Genomic DNA, 26748 nt, shown 5'->3' with positions numbered 1-26748 from the left:
AACCTTTATAATAAGATTTTTTCAATCCCAGGATCAAGATGTCGCGAAAATCATTTGTATATTGTCCTCTACTCCATGGGTAGTCCTGGACCAAGCTCTATGAAATCTCGCTGGGTGGGGCTTGGTATCAGCTTTCATGAGCTGGCTGAGCTGACCTTTTCGGGTGCCATTGGAACCTCTCAACCTCTGAAATTATATCGTAATGTTAATCAATTTATCTCCAGGTTGTGCAATCTTGAATCTTTGCTGTGCGTGTAGGGAGTTGGAGGGGTATGCTGGCGTTAGGCAGGCGGGGCACCGCCCATACTATCACCCCCATCCTCGAGAGCTCTTGAGATGATTAGAAAGCATGCAACGGTTTAGTATGACTATCTGGCAACAGAACTCGAGCAAGCTCTTTGAATATATACACCCTTATGTTAGGGTTAGGGCTGCTCGGCGAAGCTAGCCCATCGGGTGACAAAATCAGACGACAACAGAAAAAAATCCGCCCCTCTACCGGATTGTATCCCGTCGTCGGCCACCCCCCACCATTAACGCCCCCCCCGCATAATGCGCGACATCAACCCGTAACGATTTCGCGTACACGATGATGACGGACCACGATGAGAGCTCCATTGCACGCCATAGCGCCCTCCCAGAGCGCCCTCCGTTATTTACGTCAAATCCTGTTCCCCAGGCCCTACGACTACCGCCCCACCATGGCGGCCAATTGTGCTCGAGTCCATCATCATCACCCCTGGGGAGGAAGGGGGCTCTTCAGACAGCAACGAGGCTTTCACGGTGGGGCATTGGGGGCTGTGGGAGAAGCGAGAGGACCAGAGAATACCGTGGTGATTCCTCACCAGTATCCACCGGTGCCTCCGGCTGAGCGGGTTCTTCTGCGGGATTCGGCATCTGCACCGAACCAGACAAAACTGTGGAATGCGAGGTGGAAGAAGACGAGGTGGAAGAAGGCGAGGATCAAATTTAGGAGAAAGAAGAAAATATACAGTCCTACGGCATGGGCCTTCGACAGCTCTCGGCTCATCAACCAGAAGCGATTGAACGAGGTTGTGAACAAATGGATTGATGCAAAGGAGAAGCGCGCGGATGAGAAAGATGTACAAAAACTGGGGATAACTTTGATGAAGGCCTTCAATCGGAACCGACGATCACGAGGGACACCCCATATATTCAATCTAATGGCTGCCACCGACCCGAAATCGATCGATACCGCTTGTCTGAACCTCTGCATGGAGGCGTACCTGTTAAATAATCGACCGAGCAAGTTAATTGAGGTATATAGGAAATACCAAGGATCTGTCAAACCCAACTATGTGACGATTAACATCATCCTAAGAAACTTTATTGCCATGGGGCAATTGAGCGAAGCGGAGAATTTATTGAAGGTTGTTATGGAATTGCGTGGACCTGTTACGCGCCATTCTTTTCAGTTACTGATGTACGGGGTGAGGGCAATCACCGATAGTTTGCCGGAGATGACGAGGGTATTTGAGTGGATGAAAACTACCCACCTAAGCCCACACTCCCCAATCTATAATACCATGATCAAGACGGCATTGGATTGCAGCCAGTACGACCTTGCAAAAAAATACGCGGACGAGATGGTAGAAAAGGGGCTGGGATACAATCTCGAAACCTTTGTTCTGTTTCTCAGCACACAATCTAAGGCCGGAGACTGGGATGCCGTTGCGAAAACGATGCAGCGGATGAAGGACTATAATATCAAGCTGACGGTTAAGGCCTTCAACACCCTTTTACACTCATATGCCCGTGCGGCCGATTTGCCTTTGGTTGAGCGTTTCTTCGAATCAATGCTATCCTTCGACATAGTCCCAGACCGGTATTCATACAACATCTTGATTCATGCCTCCTGCCGCGCCAAAGATGAAGAAGCCAAACATCGATGGTTAAAGCGTATGAGATCAGCCGGGCACCTCCCAGATGTAGTTACCTTCAATATCCTATTTCATGAGCTCCGAAAAACCAAAACTCAACCATATGTTCTCCGCCGTATCTATAACGCCGTCCTCGACATAAACCCAGATCTTGTCAACACCATGACCAAAATGATGCTCCTTGACTCCATGTTCAAAGATTCCCTCGCCTACGAGCGCCGAGCAAACCTCCGTCGTACGTCTCCACGGTTAGATGACGACATCTTCTTGCCAGAAATAAAGGAAATGGAGTCAGCAACTAACGCAGGCCGCCCACATGATGCAATCTGTATCTTCACCGACATATTAGCCCAAGGCTTAAAACCCACAGAATTCCTCACTACTTCCGCCGTTCGTGCCGCTTTTCGACTTCCACCACCCGAACACGATAACGTCTCCCGCCTTCTATACATCGCTCATAAGCGCGGTGCCCGTATCAATGATATTGTACTAAGCATACTGTCATCAGAGAGTTTCCATTCCTCCTCGCCCTCCTCCTCACCAGAACAATTGAATACCGTCTTGCAGCAACTCCATGCCTCCTACAGTTTCATGAGCTCACATTGTCTACCAATCAATCACTATATCTTTGTCAAGACTGCATGGAAACTTGCGACATCCGGTGACCCCCACGGCGCTATATTTCTGATGAATAAAATTAGTACCTCGCAATGGGGCTCAAAGTGGAATGTTGTAGGACTGACAACATTACTGCATGCATACACCCTGATCAGAGATCTCAAGGGAATGAGATGGGTTGTGGAAACGATGGAGGCAGAGCAGGAAATGCCCGATAGGCTATTCATGCGATATCTCCGGCGAGCCAAAGAGGTTTCCGAAAGTCAAGAAGACGAAGCCTTCATATCGTGGCTTGTTGTGCGATGTGTAAAGCATCGGGAGGCGCTGAAGGAGCGCGAGGCAGACGACAAGGCACGGGAGATTCTGCAGTTCTTTGAAGGACTAGAGGGGAAGCCGAAGATCGTATTGAAGAAGAGAGATACGCAGGGGGGAGGGCGTCGTCAATACTAGCGAAAAACATTTGATTGGTTGCTGTACTGCTTTTATTTGATGTTTATATCTATCTGTTCATAACTAGCTGGGGTTGGGGGGGATTGTCTTCATGGGTTTTTTTTTCCTCACTGTTTTTGTTTGATTTATATATGTTGTACATTGTAGTGGTATTTGTCCTGTGCACGAGTAGTGAATAGTGTGCATGTATGTAAATAGGGCATATTGGATGAGCGGAGTATATCATTTTCTTTTGCATGTATATACCGGGTTAGATTGGTGGGTAAAGGAGCATTATAGATATAAGGCCGGCCGGAGCTGGGGTTTTAAATTTCAATTGCTCTTGTATAAATAAAATAGGTTGGGGGTTGAAAGTAAATCTCCTATCTTATTGTCAAGTTAGTGTTTCACGGTTGATCACTCGCTGATATTGTTATGAACTTGTGAGATGATTGGCTGTGAGTAATACTACTAGATCTACATGTTTTTTTGTTTTTTGTTTTTTAATTCATTAATTGCATGCAACCTTACAGTTATGGCAATATCCCCTGAACTACCCGATCTCCTCCACCATCTCTCGCGTTTGCCTGACATAGGAAATATATGAAAAGTAGAAAGTAGAAAGTCCTGAACTATTCCTCGTCTCTGGCGTCTTTCAATGTCCCCCACCCGTATCCCAGTTCTCTTCTTTCCTCTTCCGCGCTATCATCCTGTCCGCTCCTCTCATGTCTCCATTAGATCTACATATACATGCAGTTCAAATTCAACAACTAAGGGCCAGATCTGAAGAATGGGGCCCAAGAACATGTAGATACATATACTTGCTTCAAACCACACCTATGTAGACACATACGTGATGCATTTCATGATTAACCAAAGCAAAATGTCCAACTCCACATACAATTTGATTCAACGTGAGGATGGGTACTGATCAATACAGATTGGGTGGTTGGAGGTAAGATGATATAAAGAAGGGCTATCAAGGACGCTATAATAGAATAAAGTATGAATACGGTTAACAGCATGCAGTCTCGCTCTCATTTCCACCTCTATTGACCATTATTCTCATAGGGATTAGCCACTATTTTGTGATAATACTTTGGAGAAGGTTATTACGGACCCAATAGTGATATTATCATACCCGAACAAGAAGTGGCCAGAAAATGCGCCAAGCAGCATACAAATAATAAAATAACCTATATATCAAAATCGTTATATTAGCCATAGATTTGTATTGAGAGGTGCTGGTATCAGTACCGTTATAATACATAGCCAATAACATTATCTACCAATATAATATTAGCACGTTACTCTGAATGATGTTAATTAATTGGAAGGGGTGCAAAATACAAAGTAGCTATATCATCAGTCAGTAAAGGAAAGTGGTAGTAGTAGGAATGAGGATTCCGACTCACGCAAGACCGAATTGAAGCATATAAATCCCCGCCCTAATTGCCTGCTGAAATATTGTTGGCCTATAACTCAGTGGCGTAATGCAACCCAACCCTCCCTCCGATGGTATACTCGATATCTTAGAGGTTCCTGAGCGGACAATGTAGCGGTCATATTCGCGCTGAGCGCGACGGAGAAATTCTAGGAGTAATACAAGGAGGAAAACCTAGAGTGGTGGTCATGGACTGTGTTAGTGATAAGTAAATCCCGATCCCCTTTATTAACCTTTACTCACACCGATGCAGGAGCCGGCAAACATGGCAGTACTTCTAACGTGCCACGAACGGGAAATGAAGCAGGAATCAATTGTGTACCAGTTCCAAAGCATCTGGAGAGGCCTTGGTTAGTTGTGTTTACGAGTTACCGGGGGGTATATCATACGGATATCTTGCAAGTTGCTGGTGTGGGTGTTGAGGTTGAATTTGAGCTCATAGAGTGAGTACTCATGGTGCTGTGGTCCATTGTGACAGCTTAGGGAGTAAGAAGTATATGGGATCGGGGAAGATCGACGGTGATGTTCCGAGAGATGCGTTAAAGTATATAGTATACAGAAGGGCCAGGAAGTTGGGGTATTTATAGTCTTTATCCTGAGCTATGTATGCCACACCAGTGAAGTTTGGATACTGAGCTGAGCTAGATCTTGATGAGAAGGTTTTTATTTATGCATAGTTTTTTGCATTCTAGCGGCTTTAATTATTATGGGAATATGTGACCTATGCCTCTCATATATGTTTCCGGTAATCACAACATGTTAGGCCCATGGCGACACCCTAATAGTCAGTGATCTAGATGCAAACTTGTTAGAACATAGCCAGAAGAGGAATCACAAACTGCGACCTCACAGCGAAAAGAGTTTCACGAAGTGGGAGTTAGGTCCAGTAGAGAGAGAAAAGACCAAGTACTTGCCTTCCAAATGATATCCGGCCCCGAAAATCTACACATATTCAGAATTCAGATATGGTACGCACACTCTTAAAGGTGACACGGCGGTATCTGGAAGTGGAACAATCGTGGCTGCAAGATGAACTCCAAGGCCAATGAGAGGGCTTATTCCTAGCCACTTTGCTGCATTCCTGCCGCAATTCACTTTTGAGGAGGTATAAATGGGTATAATACTGTTCCACTTTGCTCAGTCTTGGCGCCTTTTACATACAAAAATCCGCAACTTCAAACTCTTATAACTTTTTAACTAAAGTAGATATCAAAAATCTGGAAGTAAAAGCTAAAGTTCATCACTAGTACTACACTTTTTATTTACCGATTTTTTTAAATCTCTTTTTTGGCAAAGTTATAAGCCTTTGACTTTTCGCCCGATTTTTGTCACCTTTAGGAGTGGGCGCACCATATATACATATATACGTATCTATTTTAAACTGGTTGCCACTAAATCTCCCGGCCTATCTTGACTTGAATGATATGATTCGTATTTACATATCCCCAAGACTCGAGACATTTTTCTTTGCGATTGTGACCCTACGAAAATAACTTGCGCAAATATTTGCTCACGTACGCGTTAGGACTTTAGAAAAAGAAAAAAAATGAGGTGGTTTTAGTACATAGAGTAGGGTAGTTGCATGCAGATGGGCCGGTTTCTTGGATTAGAAGCTAGCCAACCGTCCTGTTGAGAAGTTCTTGGCAAAGAAGACCTCCTGGCCGCTGAGATATGTATACATTAAGTGTTCATTCCCATATGCATTGCACTGACTGTGGGAGATTTATACACGTGTACTACATGTATACGTATCCACCAACCACTGCTGGATCAATAATCGCACCCTAAGACCTTTTGCGCATATTTTGTAGATATGAATATCATGTAACTATTGTCAATCAGCTGATCAGAGTTTCATATAATATTGATATAAGCTGCTCAATTTGGAGAGCGTGTGGATCATTAATTAAGGAAACAATAGTTAACTCTTCAACACGTTTTACACCCACCTCAACGGCCTGGAATATCTGTAGCAAAGCAATTTTCGGGGCGGAGGTTAGTTCAAAACTCGAGCTACGTGGTCTCATCAGTTTCAGCTACATTTACAGTGCATTTGATTCTCCCGCACCCAATCATATAACCCCATCCAAGTTATGGCAATTTAACGTCGACAACCTTATATATATATAAGGTCGGCTGGTTATCCTATGACTATAGAAAGTGAAAAATCAAACTGTTTCCCCCAATCCCTTTTAGATATACTTTTTCAAAATGCGCTGATAGGAAATATCTAGGACTAAACATCAGGTTAGAGTTCGAAATATTCTGAAGCTCAGAAAGTGGGTCTTTACATGTAGTCTCATCAAATATCGTAATCTCATATCGCTGCTAATTAATGTAAATGAAATTAGATAGAACAATTCCTTATATTTGGCACATGAATGGAGTCACCGCCTCATGTCTCGTGCCCGCGGCCGTCCTTCTGATTTGTTAGCAATCGAGTGTGATTTCACCGCTTTTAATTCAAGCATCTAAGGGGGGTTTATACTCCATAATTTAGGAACTTAGGGCTCCTATACCATGATTTTTGATGAAAATGACTTGAAATCTTGGACACCGGTAGCATTAAGCGCTACTCCGCAAAAGGTCCATGATCTAAACCGCCGTTGCCCCCCAAAGGAGGCCTTCTAATAGACAATCACATGTATTTTCAGCTTTCAGTGCTTTCAAAAATGCGTCCAGAACTGGTATACAAAATAAATGATGAGAGTCTTCCCATACTGCAACGGGGCTTTTTGTCAAGTTCAACTTTGTTTAACTTGCGGGCTGCCAGGTTATGTAACACTGCAAATAGTTGAAATCCAGATTCCATGGTATCCGAGTCTTCAAGAGTAGCCTTATGGTATGGAAGCCCTCCACCTATAAATTAGGCCATTTATAATTACATGTAGATAAGGTTTGCGCGCGTCGTAAAGTTTACCAATCATAGGCCATCACTCTCACATAGCTGTATGGGTTAGGGTTTTGTTGCTATGTACTCGGGTGTGCACCAAAGTGATCAGAACTCAACGGAGATTGGTTAAGGATATGTGGGTGCAACAGGCTGGAGCCAATAAGATCTGCCAAGAATTTATATCTTGAATGGGGGAAAAGGTCATCAGAACTATTGCCAAATCCCCATCAAAAAATCCATAAAATATATAAAATATTTTATTTATCAGCACCTACTCTATATTGTATTTGGACACACATTTGTCTATGTAGAGTTAAATTTCAGCAGATATCAATAAAACTGAGGGCAAAATTTGGTCTCTGGAGTTCCTTGGGGCATATGGTTGATATAAGCCCCGGGTGGGCCAACTTACCCTTACACCTGAGTACATAATCTCTGCCAAGCCCAATGCAGAAAGGTCCCCGCGAGCTCCAAGTTGCTTGAACTTCAACAACCACAGACTATCCTGGATTGTCAACCATCCATCATCATTCATCCATCACCATCATCGAGCTCTTCCCCATACTCTCCTTGAGCTACATACATACCGGTGCTAGCTCCTCACATCACCTACAATGAATCACCTTCCCGAAGTCTGGGGTAGAGTACGCTTATCCCTCACCATTTCCGCCGCAACACCCTAACTGACATATCCAACCTCTCAAGCCCAGAAACGATGTCTACGGTGCCTATGATCACTCCTATCTGCAAGGCTCTCATCCGATGCAGCACACTCAACAGCCGATCGTCACCGGTACTAGTGTAATCGCACTCAAGTTCAATGGCGGGGTCGTAATCGCTGCTGATAATCTCGGTATTCCTGACTCCCATCTAGTTATCAGCTATGCCTCCCCCATGCTAATCTGCCTCGTTTGTTAGCTTCCTATGGCTCCCTCGCGCGTTTCACCGACGTTGAGCGTCTGAAGCAGGTCGGGACACATACAGTCGTTGGTGCCGGCGGTGACATATCGGACATGCAGCACCTGTACGAGAAGCTTTTAGACTCGCTGATCATCAAGGAGGAGTACCAGAACGATGGACACAGCCTTCGTGCGAGCCACATATACAGGTACCTGAGTCGGGTATTGTACCATCGCCGTTGCAAATTTGATCCTCTCTGGAACACGATCCTTGTGGCGGGGTGGGATGATGGGAAACCGTGAGTTTACCCCGCGCTATTTGAAGTGTAGAAGGTATTTTTTTTAGTTAACTGTGGTTAGGTTCCTTGCATCTGCTGATCTTCTCGGCACTACCTTCTCTTCTCCTGCGCTTGCTACCGGGTTTGGTGCGCATCTTGCGGTTCCGCTTCTTCGCCGTGTATGCCCCGACGAAAATGCTGTTAAGAGCCTCACGAAGGAGAAGGCGATCGAAACTATTGAGGAGTGCATGAAGGTATTGTTCTACCGTGATGCCAGGTCATTGAACAAATATTCGATGGCTGTCATCACCGGAGAGGGCGTGGAACAGGTTCCTTTGAGCGGTGAAGGGAAGGAGAAGGTACATGTCGAGTGGAAGAAGGATATCACTTTGGAGAACCAGAGCTGGAAGTTCGCCGAGGGCATCAGGGGCTACGGAGCGCAGACCGTTTAGATGATAAACGATACTGCATGATTTGATTTACCAGATTCCCTATCAATAAATCAAGCGCTTGTTGAGGGGCTCATTATGACATTCCACTCTATTGTGAGTTTTATCATCGGCGTTGGTGAATTTTGTGAATTTCCTTGAGTTACCCAATTATTGGGTAGAAGCAGTATACCTTGATACATCTTGGCTGGCCATTGGTCCACTAGATAGGAAGGAATCTAGTAAAATTCAGGTTCAAGGGGATGATCACGTGAATCGAGCCTACTATGAAGCTTTACCAAAACTAAAGAGCTCTTAAAGAACTGGGGAATGGGCCTAAGACTAAAGATCATGTTCATTGTAAATCGTTGGATGTGTTGTCGGCATTTAATTTAGTGCCTTAAGCTGTGTAGCGCTCTTGTAATCGAGGGTTGCCCGGTTTTTTTTTTAACCAATTCCCATCACAAATGTTGAAGCGGATAATAGATAATAAACTCTTAAGTGCATGTCGAGGTCTCCAAGCCACTTGCCTGGTTCCGAAGGATGCTAAATAGGTATATAGTTGACCTACTCCCAGGACAAATATTCAGCCACTGCCTCTAAATACAACGATATGTTAGGTTGGTTGGGTTAATGTATTCGTTGGAGTGTGTGGTTCTAGTATTCGAGAGCTTGTAGTGATGATCCAGGACCCCTTGAGGTTTATGTAATAGCAGTTCGGGAGAATGTTTATCCGTTTTACGAATAGCCAGAACCCATCTTTCTAATTTCTTTGTCTACATCTGCCATAGAGATGTTTGGTAAAATAAGATGTGAAGCTTGACGTCTCAGTAACATGCAAGCAGGCACGTGTATATGCCTGGCTGAACAGTGGCATCTTCGAATAGTGCCTGTTCGCATCTATTGCATTATCAAGGATCGTCATCGAGACCGCTCTCAAACAGCAGCAGCTCAGGGTGCTCAGCACAATGTCATAGAAAGCTCTGGTCCAATGTCCCCAACCATCTCGGCGTAATTCTAATCGATGAGGGAATTAGTCTTGTCGATTGTTCACGATACCCTCAAGTCCTCATTTGCGGTTCGTCCCCCCCCCCCCCCCCGCTTTCCTAATAAGGTGCTAGCCTTACGGTATGCACGTACCCCCACTTCAGCATAGCTTCCTTAAAAAAGAAAAAATAGATCGAGCGAGATGAGCAATGGGATGGAATAAAAGAAACTCGTCGTCTTCGAGCTCTATAATATATCTACTCTAAACGGGTACAAAACCGTAGAAGTACGTGGGAGCACAACGCCGCGGGAATCCCGGAGAATCGCCCATCGTATGTACATGCACCTACAATTGCATGATAAAGAGGAGAAGAATGTTGTTCCTTTCTGCCTGATATATCAGAGGCCGGTCCAAAACCTCAAGCAATGCAAATGATCAGCTTGACCGGCTGCCCCGCGAAGCTACTTACCCGGACCTCGTCTCTCGGTGAAACAAAGAATTCCGCAACGTTCGATGCCGAGAGCCCGCCTGGTGTGGAATTGTTTGCTGGTGACTAGATCTAAAATCAGGCTAAATTCCCTGTCCGCCTCCGGCGCCAAACCTCCGAGGAATTGCGGAAAAGTAAAAATAATTGACAAACTCGTTATCGATATCCCCGAGTACCGGTTTTTTTTTTTTTTTTTTTTGTAGAGGCGGCGGCTGCGGGCAAAGAAGGAAAAGGGTATTACGTAGTTGGGCATACGTTATGAAAGAATTTTTTGTTTTGTTTGCTTATGGTTGGGTGTCAGACGTTCACGATATTTTTTAGTTCACAACACAGGCAAAACCATGACGAAACATGGGTGTGGCTGCTTGTTCGAGAAGGCGGCGAGGAAGAAAGCAGGGAAAGGAAACCTGCCTGCCCATGGTGATCAATTAATTCTCCTCCCCGGAAGGGTTTGCTTTCTAGAGCAGTAGAGCATAAGGTAGTATTGAAGCTAGGTACATCATGGAGGCACATAACCTGTAGCCTGTAGGTGAAGAGTAAAAGGTTAACCCCTCACTGCAAGTAAAGTAATACCCGCCCCACCATGAGCTCCCCCACCTCAACTAAGTTTGGGTTGGTAAATTTCGCTGCTCCGCCACGACCAAAACCCAGAACCTAGCGACAGCGGCATCTACGTAAAAAGCATTGCCCATCCCCCTCTCTCCTCTTCTCCTTTCTACTTTCCATCTCACCAGCTTTCTCCGACATCGTCATCATTATTTGCTATTCATTTTCTATTTGACACCTTCACAATTCAGAATATATCACATAATGACTTCCGCTCTCGATCAGCTTAAGGCGGCCGGCACTGTATGTTAAATTCTAAACCTTATTGCGTTGGAACCTACATGGCTAACCGCAAGTTTTTCCTTAGACTGTCGTTTGCGATTCTGGTATGCCAATGATATTGAGACTATCGTCGTTATAGTATTGATACTAACCAATTGCTCAAGGTGACTTCGCCAGCATTGCTAAGTACAAGCCTCAAGATGTAAGTTTCCAGCATAGATATACTCTCAAGCCTGCTCATATCCTAATACTCGAATTGATAGGCTACTACCAACCCCTCTCTCATTCTTGCCGCCGCAAAGAAGCCTGAATACTCCAAACTGATCGATGCCGCCGTCGAGTACGGTAAGGCCAAGGTACATACATAACCATAAACCCTGCTCTAACTCACTCTCATCTAACATACCCCTTAGGGCGACTCCCTCGACGAGAAGGTGGACGCCACCCTTGACCGTCTCTTGGTTGAGTTCGGCAAGGAGATCCTCGCCATTGTTCCCGGAAAGGTTTCCACTGAGGTTGATGCTCGCCTCTCATTCGACAAGCAGGCCTCCATCGATAAGGCCCTCCACATCATTGACCTGTACAAGTCAGTTGGTATCCCGAAGGAGCGTGTTCTCATTAAGCTCGCTTCAACCTGGGAGGGTATCCAGGCCGCCAGAGAACTCCAGAGCAAGCACGGCATCAACTGCAACTTGACTCTCATGTTCTCGCTTGTCCAGGCCATTGCTGCCGCTGAGGCTGGTGCTTTCCTGATCTCGCCCTTCGTTGGACGTATCTTGGACTGGCACAAGGCCGCTACTGGAAAGACTTACACTGCCGAGGAAGACCCTGGTGTCAAGTCTGTCCAGAGCATTTTCAACTACTACAAGAAGCACGGCTACAAGACCATTGGTTCGTATTGAGTGTCTTCTTTTTAAGTGATACAATTGTTCCAGTTGCTTATTTAGCGAATCAGTCATGGGTGCCTCTTTCCGTAACACCGGTGAGATCACTGAGCTCTGCGGATGCGACTACCTCACCATCTCCCCCGGCCTTCTTGAGGAGCTCTACAACAGCCAGGCAGCTGTGCCCAAGAAGCTCTCGGCAGAGGATGCCGTTAACCTCGACATCAAGAAGGAGTCTTACATTGATAACGAGCCTGAGTTCAGGTGGTTCTTGAACGAGGACCAGATGGCCACTGAGAAGCTGAGCCAAGGTATCAGGGCATTTGCCGGTGAGTAGGAATTCATCTACCTTTAATCGCCCCAGGATTGTGAATACTAATTGGTTACACAGCCGATGCCGTTACCTTGAGGAAAATCCTCGCCGAAAAGATCAACGCTTCATCGTAAGTTAGTTGATCTTGTTTGTACGAAAATATGATAGAAATAGGTCTTCCTGGTGAAGGGAATTTCGAAGGAACAAAAAAAAATTATAAAAATATATGCTTGTTCTTGATTTTTCGTCATTATCATTACTTGCTTTCGCTATGCGTTTTGCGTCTGCTTGCACCCATTGAATTTAGGCAAATGTAGTGGCTTTTGATTGATGATTTGATTGATGTTAATCTGCTTTGGAGTTTTTATATGCCATTCATCGGAATTGTCCGTCGTTATATTGCGCTCTTGACACTTTCATTTGGTGATTCGGTGCGGTTGTAGTAGCTTATTATAAATTTTACCCTTGATGCGTAACTATATGCGCGTTGAACATGAGAAGTTCTAATACGATGAAAACTACATGACTTATTTTTGCACCTAAGACTTTTCTGAGTGTGACGTCTGTCAATCATTGGCCCATTCCAGCAAGGGTCTATCGAGCCCCTTACTTGGGACCCCTAAACGGACGATTCCGTCGCGACGTCATCTGTCACGTATGTACAATTTAGATAAATTTCAACGTCGAAACCCTCAAGGAATCCAATAACTCACAATGCCGCCACCACCGCCTCCCCCTCCGCAACTCCACATGCCCTCGCCGACAACAGTGCACCGTCCCTCTCCGCCACCTCTTCTCACAACTCCACCCCCCCAGCCCTGGCCCCCTACCCAGCCCAGCAGCCAACCCGCTCGTCACCCCTCCCCCAACCCGCGCAGAAGCACTTCCCGCAAACGAAAGCCCTGGCGCAAGCTCCTCTGGGTCAAGCAAGACTACCCCGACAACTGGGTGGATCCTACCTTTCTCTCCCAGTTACAGCGAAACATCAATGTCCACCCTTACGACTTTTACTCTCTCGTCGCCGACTCCACGGTGATCGTGCAGCACCTCTCTTCTGTCGTCATCTTTGTCACGTCCTTCATCGCCATATCGGCGGAGCGTGTGTCCCCCGTTGCGGTTGCAGTTGCGTCCTCGGCGCTGACAGTCGCGGGATGGGCGATATGGGATATGGGCTACGAGAAGAGGGAGGCCGCGACGGATATGCGCCAGCTGGCTGGGCTGGGCGCGGCACCACACTCGAGAACCCCATCCGGGAATCTAGTTGGAGGTATGACGGGAGGACTCCATTCGCGCACGCCGTCCGGTAATGGTGCGTCAGGCGCGGCGGGGAGCTATTTCCCGCCATACCCGGCCAGCACCAGCGGCGAGAGCGGATCCCCGATCAAAAAGGCACCTCCAGAAGTGAGTCCTGAGGTCGACAAAGCACACATGAAACATGCGCAGCGGGCTCGACGACTCACAACTGCGAAATCGGCCGCCTTGATATATTGCAAGTTTACACATAGACCTCCATATATTCTAGATACTGACTCGAAATAGTTACGTTACTCGGCCTCTCCCCCATACTCCGCAGTTTGACAACCACTATAAGCGTCGACAGCATCTGGGCCATCGCGACATGGCTCTTCCTCGCAAACTGTCTCGGATTCGACTACGGGTCCGGTGTTGAAGTCAAATTCCCGGCATCATTACCCACTAATGCTGCTATTACGAGCTCTGTAGTGCTTGCATCGCGCCTTCCGGACACCACGCACGTCTTCTCTTTAATCCTATTCAGCATACAAGTATTTGGGCTGTTCCCCGTCTTCAGGCGGTATCTAAAGCATGTGAGCTGGAATCTCCACGTGCTATTGACAGTCGTGCTTGTGCTGGGCGCGGCGGGAGGGCTCGGTGCTGTTGTGGGGTGGGGATGGTCGGTCGTTTGGGTGTGTGGTGTTATTGGTGGAATGGGTGGGTGCGGATGGTGGCTGATTGGGCTGCAGAAGTATAAGAAGTATGGGTTTTATAGTTGCGCTTTAGATAAATTTCTACATGCTAACTTGTTGTGTGCGTTAGTGAAATCCATGGACCGTGGGATCCGGCGAGACCGGTTATCAGACGGCAATGGGAATAGTTATCTGGACTTATGCGTATGATTATGTTTACAATCCCTATTACTATAAAAGTGATTGGTTGTGTTTCTTCTCTAGCATTTTCTTTTTCTTTCTACTAGGTGTTGCTGGTGCTTTAACATTACATGGATCTAGCGTTGCCTATGCCGCTTTCCGATATCTAAGCTTTATGTATAATGACCTTTTGAGATGACATTCTTCTAAATACGATGAAACGTAGGTCTACCATGGAGATTGATGGATTATAAGATCTATGATTTCCAGGCAAAATTTGATAGGCACTATAACCATTTCGAATCCTGAATTATATATCAGTCTTTAAGGTGATGGTTTTTTCAAATGTTCTCCATAGAACACCAATAATCGCCATGATGTACCCCTCAGCTCAGACAAACCCTTAGTATTATTACATGAGTGACTGACGGGTTTCCGCCCGATGACATACCTCAGAAAATTGAACTAGGGGAAACACTAGAACCATGATTTTCCAGTTGGGACCCGGACGTGAGCCATGATTGGGTATTGGCAATGCCCGAGTGATTTTCTGTGATTAAACTCGCTTCTCATCGGCCTTGGAAGCACCTACTTATTCGCCCTATACCCATCTTTTCCTGATATATTTCGAATAGGTTAGGTCTATATAACCAAGATCCAGTTCGCCCCCAAAACACCAAGAAGCTATTGCTGGAATACTTATTCCTGTTCCTTACAGCTGACGCCAACTACGAAAGTCTTGACTTTTCCCGTAGTGGCTTATCCCGATAGCGGGAGCGGTCCAACAAACTCATCTTGGTATATCATTATTACTACAAATATTCATTGGGAACATGGCTTTTCTACCGGGGGCCGGTGAAGCTACCGTTGGAGCGATAAATTATGGGTTAGGGTTTGTCCTGTCTTAGATCTAAACTATGGCTGATCACTCGGAACTTTTTTTTTTTCGATAAAAAAAAACGTTTAAATCTAACCTCCAAAAAACTTTCCAAACAATTATATGTAACTCCTAATCTATTCTCCAGAAGGCTCGTTCAATCTCGCTGAAAGAGCATCCGGTGACCCAAAATTTGGAGACCCGTCAGAATTCCAGTTAACCGGTTGAGCCATTGTGTATCTATTCCCATCACACGCACCAGTTGAAACCGAAGTTGCGTGGTACACGTTCCAAATCTCCGCGTCATCGGGGCTAGTGAAAAATCTATCAATTGTGAAGTATTAGCCAAAAGGATCCCGTCCCAGATCTAAAGGCCAATATCTGGTTGAGCTTACCCGTTGTGGCCAGGCCCAAGGTTACCATTCGCACTGCTAAATACCGGTCCGCTTTTTGTCCACGAGCTCGATAGCAATGGGTCACCGCTACCGTTCCAAGTGAGAAGTCCCAATTGATAGCTAGTAGTCCAGCAGTACGAGGCCGAGAAGGTCAAGTAAGTCTTTCCACCATGGTAAAGCGCAGCTGGACCCTCGTTGACGGCACCTCCTACGGTCTCCCATGAGTTCGTGGGCTCTGAGAGCAGATATGGCGTTCCGATGGTATATGGGTTGCTCATTTCGGCAATGTACAAGCTCTGCAAGCTGTTTGGGCTGAAGCGGGACCAGACAAAGTAGTTCTGTGAGGTAGTGCGGAGGACGGTGCCATCGATGCCCCACTCAGAGCTGAGTTGGGACTTGTAGGTGTAAGTTCCGAGAATGTCCGTACCGCCTATAGTTAATTGATGTTAGAGATTGATGTGTATAAATAGGCCATCGATGAGGAACGAGTATTTAGGTTTTCCTTGTTTTTCCTGCTTTGTTTTCCTCAATAGGGGTAAGTGTTAGTTACCTTGCAATGCGTGTAAACGCTGGCCATCACAACACGTCTCAGTTCCAGCAGTATCTGTAGGGAATTGTTAAAGTGAAGAGAAATCGATAGGTATAGCTTTATAGTGTACATACAATAAATCCACCAAGTATTATCAATCCAGTGAACCTCTAAACCCGAAGCAGTTATTAGTAAATATCATAACTACATATGTAGTAATACTACAATAGAGGGTCGGGTCATAAGCTACTAACCAGGTGCCCAGAAATTGCCAGCCCGAGATGAGGTTGTGTCCGTCCAAACAACGGTTGGCGTCGCTGTCTTTAATCCTTCTAAAGTAGTCGCTCGAGTGATCTCGATATCGGTCCATGTTGTGGTCAAAAGATGGTAATAACCAGCAGTATATACCATAAAGGGATCACTGCCATTGGTTTCTTTGAGTGGATTTTTGAATGTTGCCCCGGTTGCAAGTTGAGCAACAAAGCTGAAAAGACATGATACCGCGAAGCCGCGAAGACCGGCAGAGAAAAGCATGTTGGGATATAGACAATTACAACTCAAATTGCCTGGCAAGAAATGGTGCTGGACTTGAAAGGAATGATTAGAGCTATAGAGCTTAATATATACTGATCCTTCTCTAAGGGACGATGATATGCATATACCGAATGCTCCAGTGTTTCCTCAGGAGTTATATCCCCCGAGTGAGCGCCGATATTTGCTGCATTCGGCTGGCTTGTTTGCTTGTTCGGCCTGTCCCTCATTGCACCGCACGTCTACTGTTGGTTTCACTTTTATATAGCATATGTTTTTGTCGTGCCACCTTGTCTACGCTAGATGTAGAAAGGAAATGGAATATTCGAATAGGGCTGGTTCGGTACATCTTTCTCGGAATGATCCGAGGTACTAACGCCACGTTACTCTGTAAAGCTTGCTTTCTATATTAGTGCAGGTATGTCCCAGTAACTTTTGAAACGCCAAACAATGGACTTGCTCAAATGAATAGATACAAGTACATGTACTTACTCTAAACCTGGCCCAGTCTCGGTATCACCTGGCGCGCGACTCACTACCGACCTTTGCACCACCCATCACTCGATCTTTATATCATCATCGTCATACAGATCTGTGTTATGTGAGATCAGGTACTTTACACCTGCGCGCGTACGTACAGGATGGGCACAATGTATCATTTAATGCAATTCGTTAACCCGGCAATAGCGGAAGAAATTCCCAGGATCACTCGGCAAAAGCTTTAGCGCATATCATTGGCTCTAGGAACCTCAATCCATCAAACGTATATTGACATGCGAACCTCAAAAAAACTTAAAAACTCCTTGGCAATGTTCAATATTTAAGGACTTGGTTATCATCGCATTCTCATGTATCATTTTTCGTCACAAATAGAGAAAAGAAAGGAGGTTGCATGCGGTAGAGCACATACAGGGTATATGCCTCATCTCAAAAATCCCATCTATCCGGTGGCCTCACCTAAACCAATCTATCCTGACCTTGAGTACAAAAATCCCTTTTGCCGGCTGGGAGTCGCGAAAATATATTATGAAGGTTCGTGGTTGACAAGATCGAGAGCAGTGTGCGAGATCTGCAGCCCTAATTCAAAGAAATGTGCTCTTCGAAGGATCGCTATGAATTGACGGTAGAAGAGATTTTTTACGCGACATAAGTGCCGGTACTGCAGCCTACGTAACTTGTGTCTTTCTTTTATTTAAGTTGGATTTTTGGAGGGAGTGTTCAATACTACATGTATGGAGACATACTTTTGGTAAACGCTCCAACTCGAGCATTCCGAACTTCCCATTATTTCATGGCGTCGTCAGCTCGTTTATTGAGAGCTCATAAATAGTCGTTTCAGTTTTCGCTTTTAGGCAGCTGGCAAGCTAAGGATTCAGCACCGGGCTTACCCCGGGCTGTATCGTTTAGAGGCCGAGGTTGGGGTCAAAAGAAGCGGAGAAGTGGGGAATCCTTGCAGGTACTATGTATCCGCACCTCATTGTGATATTCCGGACAAAACCTCCCGTCTCTTATTCGCGGCACAACGCTTATTGGTCAGAAAAACTGAATACCTAATATACGAATTCTCTCTTTCGTTCGGTTTGGAAATGATTTGCCCAAATATTGCTCATGTGCCTTCCCCAAAATCCTGTCCCTGGGAATTAATCGATGCCGGCCGGTCATCTGTAATCTGTAATCTGTCATTCTATGCAAGCACCCCGAGTTCTTCCTGAGTGTGTCTAGCATGCATCCTTTAGTGTCAGATCGAACGCTTGTGTTGCTCTGATGCCTTGCGTTTACTATACGTGAGAAATTTTTGAATAAGTATGCCCTCCATGATGCCTGACCTTCTCCAGCGCGGGCCTTCAATCAAAGTACCCCATGTGTTCGCTGCTGTTCGCCTATGGTCATCGCAGGCCCCGAGCAAATGACCTAGCCCGGTTTTCATAGGAAATCGCACGTACGCACCACTATCAACATCAACATGGACCACTGGTACTCGTACACTCTTTATGCTTCAAATCCACCAAGAGCATTTATTTATACGAAAAGTGAACAGTTACCTTCTACTAATGAGCTTGCTTCCTCGTTACATCGGGGCCCTGGAAGCCAGAGAAGCTCGGGCTCAAGCGATACAGACTCGAGACTTGGATCGTCGTCGCCGAGGTCGGAAAGGTTCCGGAGATTCACATTTTCTAGTAGGAGGATCAAGAAACAACTAAATAGACCTGAGGCTTCTTCTCTCGACAGCCCAAAGGATGTGGCGCAAGTATTCAAAGCAATAGCGTATTCCTCATACCGTAAGTCTTATGATCCAGGCAATCTCTCTGGAAATTTCCGTAAAGACAGTACTAATCTCAATTTATTACTACCCCTGTAGAACAACCAATTAGCAACTTCTCCCAAACTATTGACTCCCGAAACTCACAACGCCATGAATGGGAAGTCGGCCGGCAACCACGGAGACATAGTGATAGTTCCTTCAAAAGTACCCACACTTATACGCGAGAACAATTCCAAGCCCATGTAGTGCCACCACAAGAACTAGAGCAATGTCATTCCTCCCAGTCCTTAAAGAAGTCCCTGTTCTTACATACATCTTCCGATGGTAGGATCCTCTCCTCATGCATCTGTATCATCATGACTAATCTAGTAGAATAGCACTTACAAGTAATGTCGAGCCCGCTCCCCCCTACGAGTGGTGCGGAGAAGCCTCTTCTATACTAGCAGAGAAAACACCACTAGGAGAAAATAGATTTGGTCCTACTCCAAGACCTCTCAGCTCAGGATCGAGTACTCTTGGCGAGGTGGAACATATCCGTATGGAGAAAAGATTCCCATCTGGATTCTTAATCAATCCATTCCGTATAAAGCACAATCGATCAAGGAGTGATCAAGATGAGTTTGAATCGTGGGAAGATGCGGTGGATTGGTGGTATGAATACGGCGAAGACGAAAATATGTAGTGCCTTGATGGTTATGGCGTGAAAATGGAGTTTACACTTATACGCGCAACGCTTTGACGCTTTTCTTTGGTGTTGTCTGGGAGTTTTGGTATTTGAATATTGGGTTGGATGTGTTCTTTAGTTTTTTTTCCCATGGGACTATTATTTTTAACGACTGTATACATGTATCATATCATGACAAATATCAAAACACCATGTTTCTCGAATCCAATTCTAGAGTGCCACTAACATTAAAAAAAACTTCAAACTCCCAATTTCCTCCTCTGGTTCCTTTAGCTGGCTTCAAAATTCCATAGCCAGAGAAAATTAGGACTAATAACCGTGTAGGGCCGGGCTACAATTGGGAAAGACAATTGTAATATAATGGAGTTACCACGCTTCACTTGCAATTGATCTAATGATTAGACTTGAATAATTCATGGATAGCACTGCTGCTGGTTTTTGGTGCAGTAGTTTTCTAAACGAGCATTTTGCGTTTAACCATTGGTATACATGTAGTTAATGAGCCCTCAAGACGTATTTAAGGTCATTCGCAGGGATTGGAATCATGAGCAAGGCTACGGGTCCCTGATCACAGGTTAAATGTACCTACGTCTAACAACACCTAATGTATGACTTCCGGAACTTGTAAACCTGATCCACTATGTAGAAGAGAGAACAGAGAGATCAGTGGTTATGCCAAACACGCCAAAAATATTTTTGGTACGTTTTCTCGCTCCATTTCCGGTTTATTGGGCTTAAGAGCTTTACGATCTGGGCTATAAAATGTACTTAGCTTCGAAGACGTGCGCCGTATAAAACGTAAAAAAAGAAAAGAGGAAAGAAAGACAAAATTTTGTGTTGAACCCTATCCTGATTCTTGTACCACAACCTTGAGTGGTTAGGTAAACCGAATCATTTCCCATGATTCCCGCCAAGGCTCACTCCAGTAAAACACGTCCACCCTTGGGCGGCCCGTGCAACCTTTAACGACATCCCTCGAACAACAATCACTACAACTGCTATCCCACCAACAACCAACGAACCAAAGCCCCATACATCCCGCCAACACCTCAAAAACAACACCCCTACCTACCAGGAATACAAATGGCGTCTCGAGGCGGTGGCGGTGGTGGTGGTAGAAGGGTGCTCCTTCCCCCCATCAACTTCATCTTCAAGCTCTTGCAACAGCACTCGACTGTGCAGATTTGGCTCTACGAGCAGCTTGGCATTCGTATCGAGGGCAAGATTAGAGTATGTTTTTTTTTTTTTTTTGTCAATCGCTGCTCCTCGCGCTATCTTACACTCAGATTGCTAATGTCATGTTTAACTGTATAGGGCTTCGACGAATTCATGAATCTCGTAATCGACGACGCGGTTGAGGTCAAGATAGCAACAAAAGAGGAGGCGGAAAGTAGAAGGGAGCTCGGTATGTTTCCGTTGTGGGATTTTAGGAGGACACCTATACGAGACTTTCCTACTTGCAAGCTAACACAACTTCTAGGCCAAATACTTCTAAAAGGCGATAATGTATCATTGATACAAAGTTTACAGTAATCGGGGTAGTTAGTGGGCGAGATCGGGGTAAGAAAGCTGGGGGAGATAAAATCGGGTGCGTCGTAGATTGACAAAAGCTATGGATCAATCGAATAGAAGCTTCTAAGCTGGCGCATTCTATTTTAGGATATTTTCTGCGAATACTTTATTCTTTAAACTTTGATACATGACGAAAACAGATTATACAAGCATGGATCTCACCAAGAACCCAATATATATTCGATAATTTGCACATTCTGTGTACCGCGTGAATAGAAAAGTAGGTATCAAGAAATATAGCCAAATTGGCCACTTATTAAAAAAGCAAGGATATTTAGTTCAGTCAAAATCTATAAACCGAGCATGACTTTAGTGCATGGTGATTGATCATGAATATGCATTTTCATCTCGATATAGAAATTTACTTTACTCCAAGACCATCCCTTTTTCATACTTGGGCTCTATCGCCTTGGCATACCCCTTCCTCTCCCTCTCATGGCCCGCTGGGCTGCACCACGGGGCATCTTTGAAGGCGGATATCGTATTAGTAATCGGAACTTCAAGTAAGAATAATATTACTTACGGGAGGACCGCCTTGCGGCTGTTCTGATTCCTTATTCTTTACAGTTTCATCGACCGATAAGATCAAACAAGCTGCTTCAGTGGCAGCCTGAATAGCGTTGATCTTGACGGCAGTAGGCTCCCACACAAACTTCTCCAAGTTATTTGCGATGCCCTCGTTAACGATGTCAACCCCAGCCCAAGTCTCACCGTTATGGTGACGCATACGAAGTTTGTTCAAGATATCAGTGGCATCGAAGCCAGCGTTATCGCACAATTGTCGGGGAATGATTTCAAGCGCCTTTGCAAAAGCAGCGATAATGAGCTGCTGCTTACCGGCAATGGTGCGGGAGTACTCGCGGAGGTACTTGGAGATCTCCATCTCCAGGGCACCACCGCCAGCAACAATGTAGTCGTTTTTAACAGCCTTCTTAACAATCATAATAGCATCGTGGAGGGAACGTTCAACTTCAGCGATGAATTGCTCGGCACCACCACGAAGGACCAGAGTGCAAGTCTTGGCTGCAGGACAACCCTCGAAGAAATTAAAACGCTCACCACCAATTTGGCGTTCCTCAAAGCTTTCACAAGTTCCCAAATGTTTGTCGTGGATGTCTGAGCAGGTGGATTGGACACTGCCTCCGACGGCCTTGACAACGCGATCCATATCATCCGCAGTGACACGACCAGCACAGAAGATGTCTCTATCGGCGAAATACCTACACGACATTTAGTATTTTGCAAACATTGAGCCGTGACTACTACATACTGTGTGGCAAGATCTCCAATTGGCAGTTTTGAGAGAACGACCTTTGCCCCAGTATTCGCCAGCGCCTCGAGTTTTTGGAAAATGATTTGCCATTCGGCGTCTACTATAGCTTGGTATTCCTACAAGTCTCTATTAATATGTAAAAACTTATGAGAGATGGGTACTACTTACTGAAACCTGCTCTACTCGAACCTCGGCATTATCCTTTTCACTCTCTACGACTTGTATTAGTACAGTTATTCAATTTATATTGAAGATAGACCCACTCAGTTCCAACTCAACGTTTAAGCACACAATTTTAGGGTTCTTGAAGGACTTGGGTTGTTGTTCAAAACCGGCATAAGAGAACTAAGGGCTCAACTCAGTTAAAATTCCGAAATAATAGAGGGTTCCCATAAATGAGACTCGAAACGTACGGTTTTCTTGAAAGCCACACCATTGACAAATAGCGAGTCTTGCAAACCACCTCCGGGTACTTTCTTCATTCCGATAAGCCTTTCATTGAGCTCCTCTTGGTCCAATGACATGACCGCATCCACACACACTAGGATTAAATATTAGTACTTTATTACATCGCGATCGAAAAGCACAGCTCAACGTACTCTTAGCAAAGAAGGTAGAATTCCTCTTGATAAGCTTCGAGCTCATAGCGGTTGTTGCCAACTTCAGCAAAGTATCTCTCCTGTCCCCCTTTTCAATTCTAACCGCAATTTCCTTGATCTTGTTCTCGGCCAATCTAGCAGCAGTTCTATATCCCTTGATTATGACCTGTGAGCTAACCCCTTCCTCCACAAACTGCTTACTCTCCTTCAAAATCTCCCCAGCTAAGACGACAACCGAGGTAGTTCCATCGCCGACTTCGGCATCTTGGGAGCGAGCAATATCTGTCAATATCCGGGCGGCAGGATGTACAATATCCAGTAACTATAGAAGCATAGCTATGTCTTAACAAATCTGTGGTCTTAATGTAGTAAGTCTCGATAAGGTAGACATACCTTCATGACTGTAGCACCATCATTCGTAATGGTCTGTCGTCCGTTTGCATCTACGAGGAGTAAATCCCCACCATATGGTCCCAATGTAGACTTTATGGTATCCTGAACCGCCAGACATGCGTTGATGTTGGAGATGATTTGACCACGACCCTGGGAGGCATCGGTTCCTGCATAAGGACCACCGCCGAATCAGCTTTCTGGGCCTTTCCTTGCCCTAGGGCGGGTCAGGTTAAGAATCAGTATGAAGTAAAAGGGATTAAATACCCTCTTTCAGCACGATAATCGTGGGGGTTTGCCCATTAAATGCCATGACTGCGTATGAAGCAAATAGAGGTGGGGTTGGAAACGAAGGATCGAGGCAGAAGGAGAAAGAAAGAAGCTATCTATTATGATGGTTAGCAATCTACTTTAGGAAGCTTCAGCGAAGATAGATAGATTCAGTTACCTTTCGTGATTGATAGGTGACAATAAATTGGCGTTGTGGGGTTGAACTGTTGAGGTGGAGGGGTGTCGTGGATAACAGGAGCCGCGAACTTTTTTGAACTGTGGCGGTGGCTGATAAATATACTAAATGGCCCGTGCGCTGCCTCAATTATTCCATTTGTATGGACCAATGATTTGATGGGGTTATTTATTAGAAATTGGACTCATAGCTGGGATTTTTCTGTAAGCCTATTATCATTTAAACTCTAGGACGCTTCAACCTATGTACGTGAGTTAATCCTAGCTCATCACCCAACTCTATGATAGTACTATATTGGAAAAGATTTATTCCGTTATAAAGAAATTCCAGAGCCTGTTATTAAACTGGGCTACAAGAAATAATGAAGAAAATACTCATTATTTTTTCTTGGTGTAGTCATTCTCCTTTCATTTGTGCTCAATATACCCATATCCCGATGGGAAATGCTATTTACCATAGGGAGAAACGCCACCACACGCATGACAGAAATCACTTAATTGAAGGGTAATAAGTATCCTCCAAAGTAACAACGTCTTAGATAAGTGGAGAGAATATGATGGAAGGTATGTATATGTGATGTGGAAGAGGCAATCGAGGTTCAAAAGACAAGAATGTAGCTAGGTAATTAAAGTGTATGAATAGAACACAGACACCTCCTCATTTGTGTGCTCAACATTTTAGACGAGACTAAAATAATTCATCCAAATAACAGCGAGCAACAGTAGTAATTGTGGAATTTAAGTAAAAGCGAGGGTATTGTGAGAGGGGAGGTAAACGAAACCAATTCCAACTGCAAACAAGAAAACAAGAAAAACAGACCAGTATAATAAACACCACTAGATGCCATGGCTTATTTTCTCGCTCCCAACGAAAGTAGACCGAATTAAACACACAAAAAAAAGCAACCCACGACCAAGTCAACAAAAGAGTCAGGAAAATAAAATATTACAAAGACGAGGCACCACCACTATTAATACCTGCAATACTTCCAATACCTCCGGCACTGACTCCGCCCCTTGTTCCGCCGCCCCCGCCCCCAGCGCCCCTACCAGTACTCACATGGTTATTGCTTTCCTCCAGATAGGATTCAGTCTGCACCTGTTGGCTATGTCGTTGCGGCCTCAACGCTGGAGTTTGGGACGCGCTAGCAAGGGGTGTATTGTCACTCTGAGTTCCTTGTGAGTCCGTTGTGCTGGGCGGAGGTGGTGGAGGAGCCGTAGAGTTTGAATTGTTATGATGAGTATTACCCCCTCCCTTCTTTCCAGAATTTTTCCCAGAATTCTTCTTTCCTTTTTGCTTAGCTTTCTCAAGAAGCCGTCGTTTTTCCGCCATCTTTCGCCGTTCTTTACGATCTTTAATCTCATATTGTCGTATAAGTGCCTCCGGAGCTTCACCAAATATCATTTCGTACTCGCAAAATTCGCAGACCCAATTTTCCCCATTATTATTCCCACTTCCTCCCATTGCTTCCTGCCTGCGTCGTCGCTGTTGCTGAAAGGCATATTCACGTCTAGAATTTGGAGCTCGATTGCCAGGCTTCTTCTTTGTCTGTTGAGGTATAGGAGGATAGGCAGTGTGATTTGACATGGGGGATGTTTGTGTCCCAATTGTATGCATTGATTTTTGATATCCAGGACCAACAATAACCGTTTCTCTGACGGTAGATGCAGAGTTGTGGAGAGAAGATGTGGAAAACGCTAAGCTTGCAGAAACCGGTGATTCACAAACAAAAGTAAACTGAGTTTGTTTCGGCGGTGGTGGTAACCCAGCTAAACTACCGTTATCCTCAGCCCGACGCCTTGCTTTTGAGAGAGTCACAGGTTCATCCCCAGAATATTTCCCGCCAGTTGTCTTTTTAGCGAATGCATCAGTTGACGGTGAAGATGAATATCTCCGGCAATTCCTCCGTAAGGATGCGTGGTTCGCTGAAGAAATAGTAGATAACGGCGATCTCTGTGTAGAACCACTCGTTTTCCAACGGCTCCGAGGTGTAGGAGTTGGGGTAGGCGAAAATCCGGATGAAGACTGAGATCCGCCCCCGCCGGCCCCATTTCCTCCAACATTACATGTACCCCCGGAACCTGCAGGTGTTGGGATCTTCCGCTTCTTCTTATTATTGGTATTCTCGGACCACTCATAGGAATCTGTCGGACCAGCAGCACCCTCCGTTACACCAGAACCATCATTCCCGACACCACGAGAAACCGATGCATTAGAGTTATCCTCCTCATCCGACGAGTCCTGCAGGCTGTCCCCTATGTTATGATTGCCCGTACTGGAGCCAATAGATGTACCGGTACCACCTAGAGCAGTGTCTCCAGCGTAATTGTTGTATGGAAAGTAGAATAGTGGGGTAGTTGGTTGCTGCGAAGGACCGAACAGAGCAGCACTGGCATCCTCGGACAGTCGTAAACGAAGTCGACGTTTCGGGAGGGGCCTAATGGGGCGTCCGTGCACCAAACTGTAGCTACTATCTGCTGTTCCTCACAATCTTTTATTGAGTCCTGATTTCCTCATGCATTGAATATAGGACTGTTGTAGATGGTGATCTAGGGCAAAGAGTGGGGATACGTGTGTAGGGTTCCCAAGGATAGAGGGGATAGGGTGGGATGGGGAGATCCATACCCACAGCGGCAGACATCGTTGCTGGTAAAAAGGAGCTTCCCGGGAAGA

The 26748-nt window shown here is 45.3% G+C and overlaps 10 protein-coding genes across 10 annotated transcripts; 6 read left to right on the top strand and 4 right to left on the bottom strand.

Moving 5' to 3' along the window:
* Positions 1–605: 605 nt before the first annotated feature.
* Positions 606–2969, top strand: LAJ45_08169 (uncharacterized protein; the record flags this gene model as incomplete). The annotated part of the gene is made up of 1 exon (XM_046117721.1): positions 2493–2969. The coding sequence occupies one exon, from the start codon at positions 2493–2495 to the stop codon at positions 2967–2969; it is 477 nt and encodes a 158-aa protein (XP_045969008.1).
* A 994-nt stretch (positions 2970–3963) lies between these two features.
* On the bottom strand, positions 3964–4862 carry LAJ45_08168 (uncharacterized protein; the record flags this gene model as incomplete). Its single annotated transcript, XM_046117720.1, has 8 exons — positions 3964–3997; positions 4069–4144; positions 4206–4233; positions 4299–4305; positions 4364–4407; positions 4501–4566; positions 4636–4728; positions 4782–4862. The coding sequence occupies 8 exons, from the start codon at positions 4860–4862 to the stop codon at positions 3964–3966; spliced, it is 429 nt and encodes a 142-aa protein (XP_045969007.1).
* A 3037-nt stretch (positions 4863–7899) lies between these two features.
* LAJ45_08167 (uncharacterized protein) lies at positions 7900–8914 on the top strand (the record flags this gene model as incomplete). Its single annotated transcript, XM_046117719.1, has 4 exons — positions 7900–7929; positions 7991–8138; positions 8204–8483; positions 8545–8914. The coding sequence occupies 4 exons, from the start codon at positions 7900–7902 to the stop codon at positions 8912–8914; spliced, it is 828 nt and encodes a 275-aa protein (XP_045969006.1).
* A 2261-nt stretch (positions 8915–11175) lies between these two features.
* LAJ45_08166 (uncharacterized protein) lies at positions 11176–12524 on the top strand (the record flags this gene model as incomplete). The annotated part of the gene is made up of 7 exons (XM_046117718.1): positions 11176–11214; positions 11279–11297; positions 11358–11395; positions 11457–11549; positions 11607–12084; positions 12149–12406; positions 12469–12524. 7 exons carry the CDS (start codon positions 11176–11178, stop codon positions 12522–12524), a joined length of 981 nt encoding a protein of 326 aa, XP_045969005.1.
* A 580-nt stretch (positions 12525–13104) lies between these two features.
* LAJ45_08165 (uncharacterized protein) lies at positions 13105–14503 on the top strand (the record flags this gene model as incomplete). Its single annotated transcript, XM_046117717.1, has 3 exons — positions 13105–13879; positions 13930–14383; positions 14446–14503. The coding sequence occupies 3 exons, from the start codon at positions 13105–13107 to the stop codon at positions 14501–14503; spliced, it is 1287 nt and encodes a 428-aa protein (XP_045969004.1).
* Positions 14504–15509: 1006 nt separating this feature from the next.
* On the bottom strand, positions 15510–16830 carry LAJ45_08164 (uncharacterized protein; the record flags this gene model as incomplete). Its single annotated transcript, XM_046117716.1, has 5 exons — positions 15510–15696; positions 15768–16197; positions 16318–16371; positions 16431–16466; positions 16551–16830. The coding sequence occupies 5 exons, from the start codon at positions 16828–16830 to the stop codon at positions 15510–15512; spliced, it is 987 nt and encodes a 328-aa protein (XP_045969003.1).
* A 1814-nt stretch (positions 16831–18644) lies between these two features.
* On the top strand, positions 18645–19772 carry LAJ45_08163 (uncharacterized protein; the record flags this gene model as incomplete). The annotated part of the gene is made up of 5 exons (XM_046117715.1): positions 18645–18680; positions 18757–18801; positions 18866–19106; positions 19187–19414; positions 19468–19772. The coding sequence occupies 5 exons, from the start codon at positions 18645–18647 to the stop codon at positions 19770–19772; spliced, it is 855 nt and encodes a 284-aa protein (XP_045969002.1).
* Positions 19773–20858: 1086 nt separating this feature from the next.
* LAJ45_08162 (uncharacterized protein) lies at positions 20859–21308 on the top strand (the record flags this gene model as incomplete). The annotated part of the gene is made up of 3 exons (XM_046117714.1): positions 20859–21005; positions 21090–21180; positions 21256–21308. 3 exons carry the CDS (start codon positions 20859–20861, stop codon positions 21306–21308), a joined length of 291 nt encoding a protein of 96 aa, XP_045969001.1.
* A 440-nt stretch (positions 21309–21748) lies between these two features.
* On the bottom strand, positions 21749–23922 carry LAJ45_08161 (uncharacterized protein; the record flags this gene model as incomplete). Its single annotated transcript, XM_046117713.1, has 9 exons — positions 21749–21811; positions 21871–22567; positions 22618–22736; positions 22789–22832; positions 22884–22965; positions 23034–23161; positions 23220–23541; positions 23613–23779; positions 23877–23922. 9 exons carry the CDS (start codon positions 23920–23922, stop codon positions 21749–21751), a joined length of 1668 nt encoding a protein of 555 aa, XP_045969000.1.
* A 1098-nt stretch (positions 23923–25020) lies between these two features.
* LAJ45_08160 (uncharacterized protein) lies at positions 25021–26716 on the bottom strand (the record flags this gene model as incomplete). The annotated part of the gene is made up of 2 exons (XM_046117712.1): positions 25021–26552; positions 26701–26716. The coding sequence occupies 2 exons, from the start codon at positions 26714–26716 to the stop codon at positions 25021–25023; spliced, it is 1548 nt and encodes a 515-aa protein (XP_045968999.1).
* Between the last annotated feature and the right edge of the window lie 32 nt (positions 26717–26748).

The sequence above is a fragment of the Morchella importuna genome (genome assembly GCF_003444635.1).
Source record: "Morchella importuna strain M04M26 chromosome Unknown Morimp01GS028, whole genome shotgun sequence".
Lineage (NCBI taxonomy): Eukaryota > Fungi > Ascomycota > Pezizomycetes > Pezizales > Morchellaceae > Morchella > Morchella importuna.
Note: the sequence above shows the minus strand (reverse complement) of the source record. Positions and strands in the feature narration are given on the sequence as shown.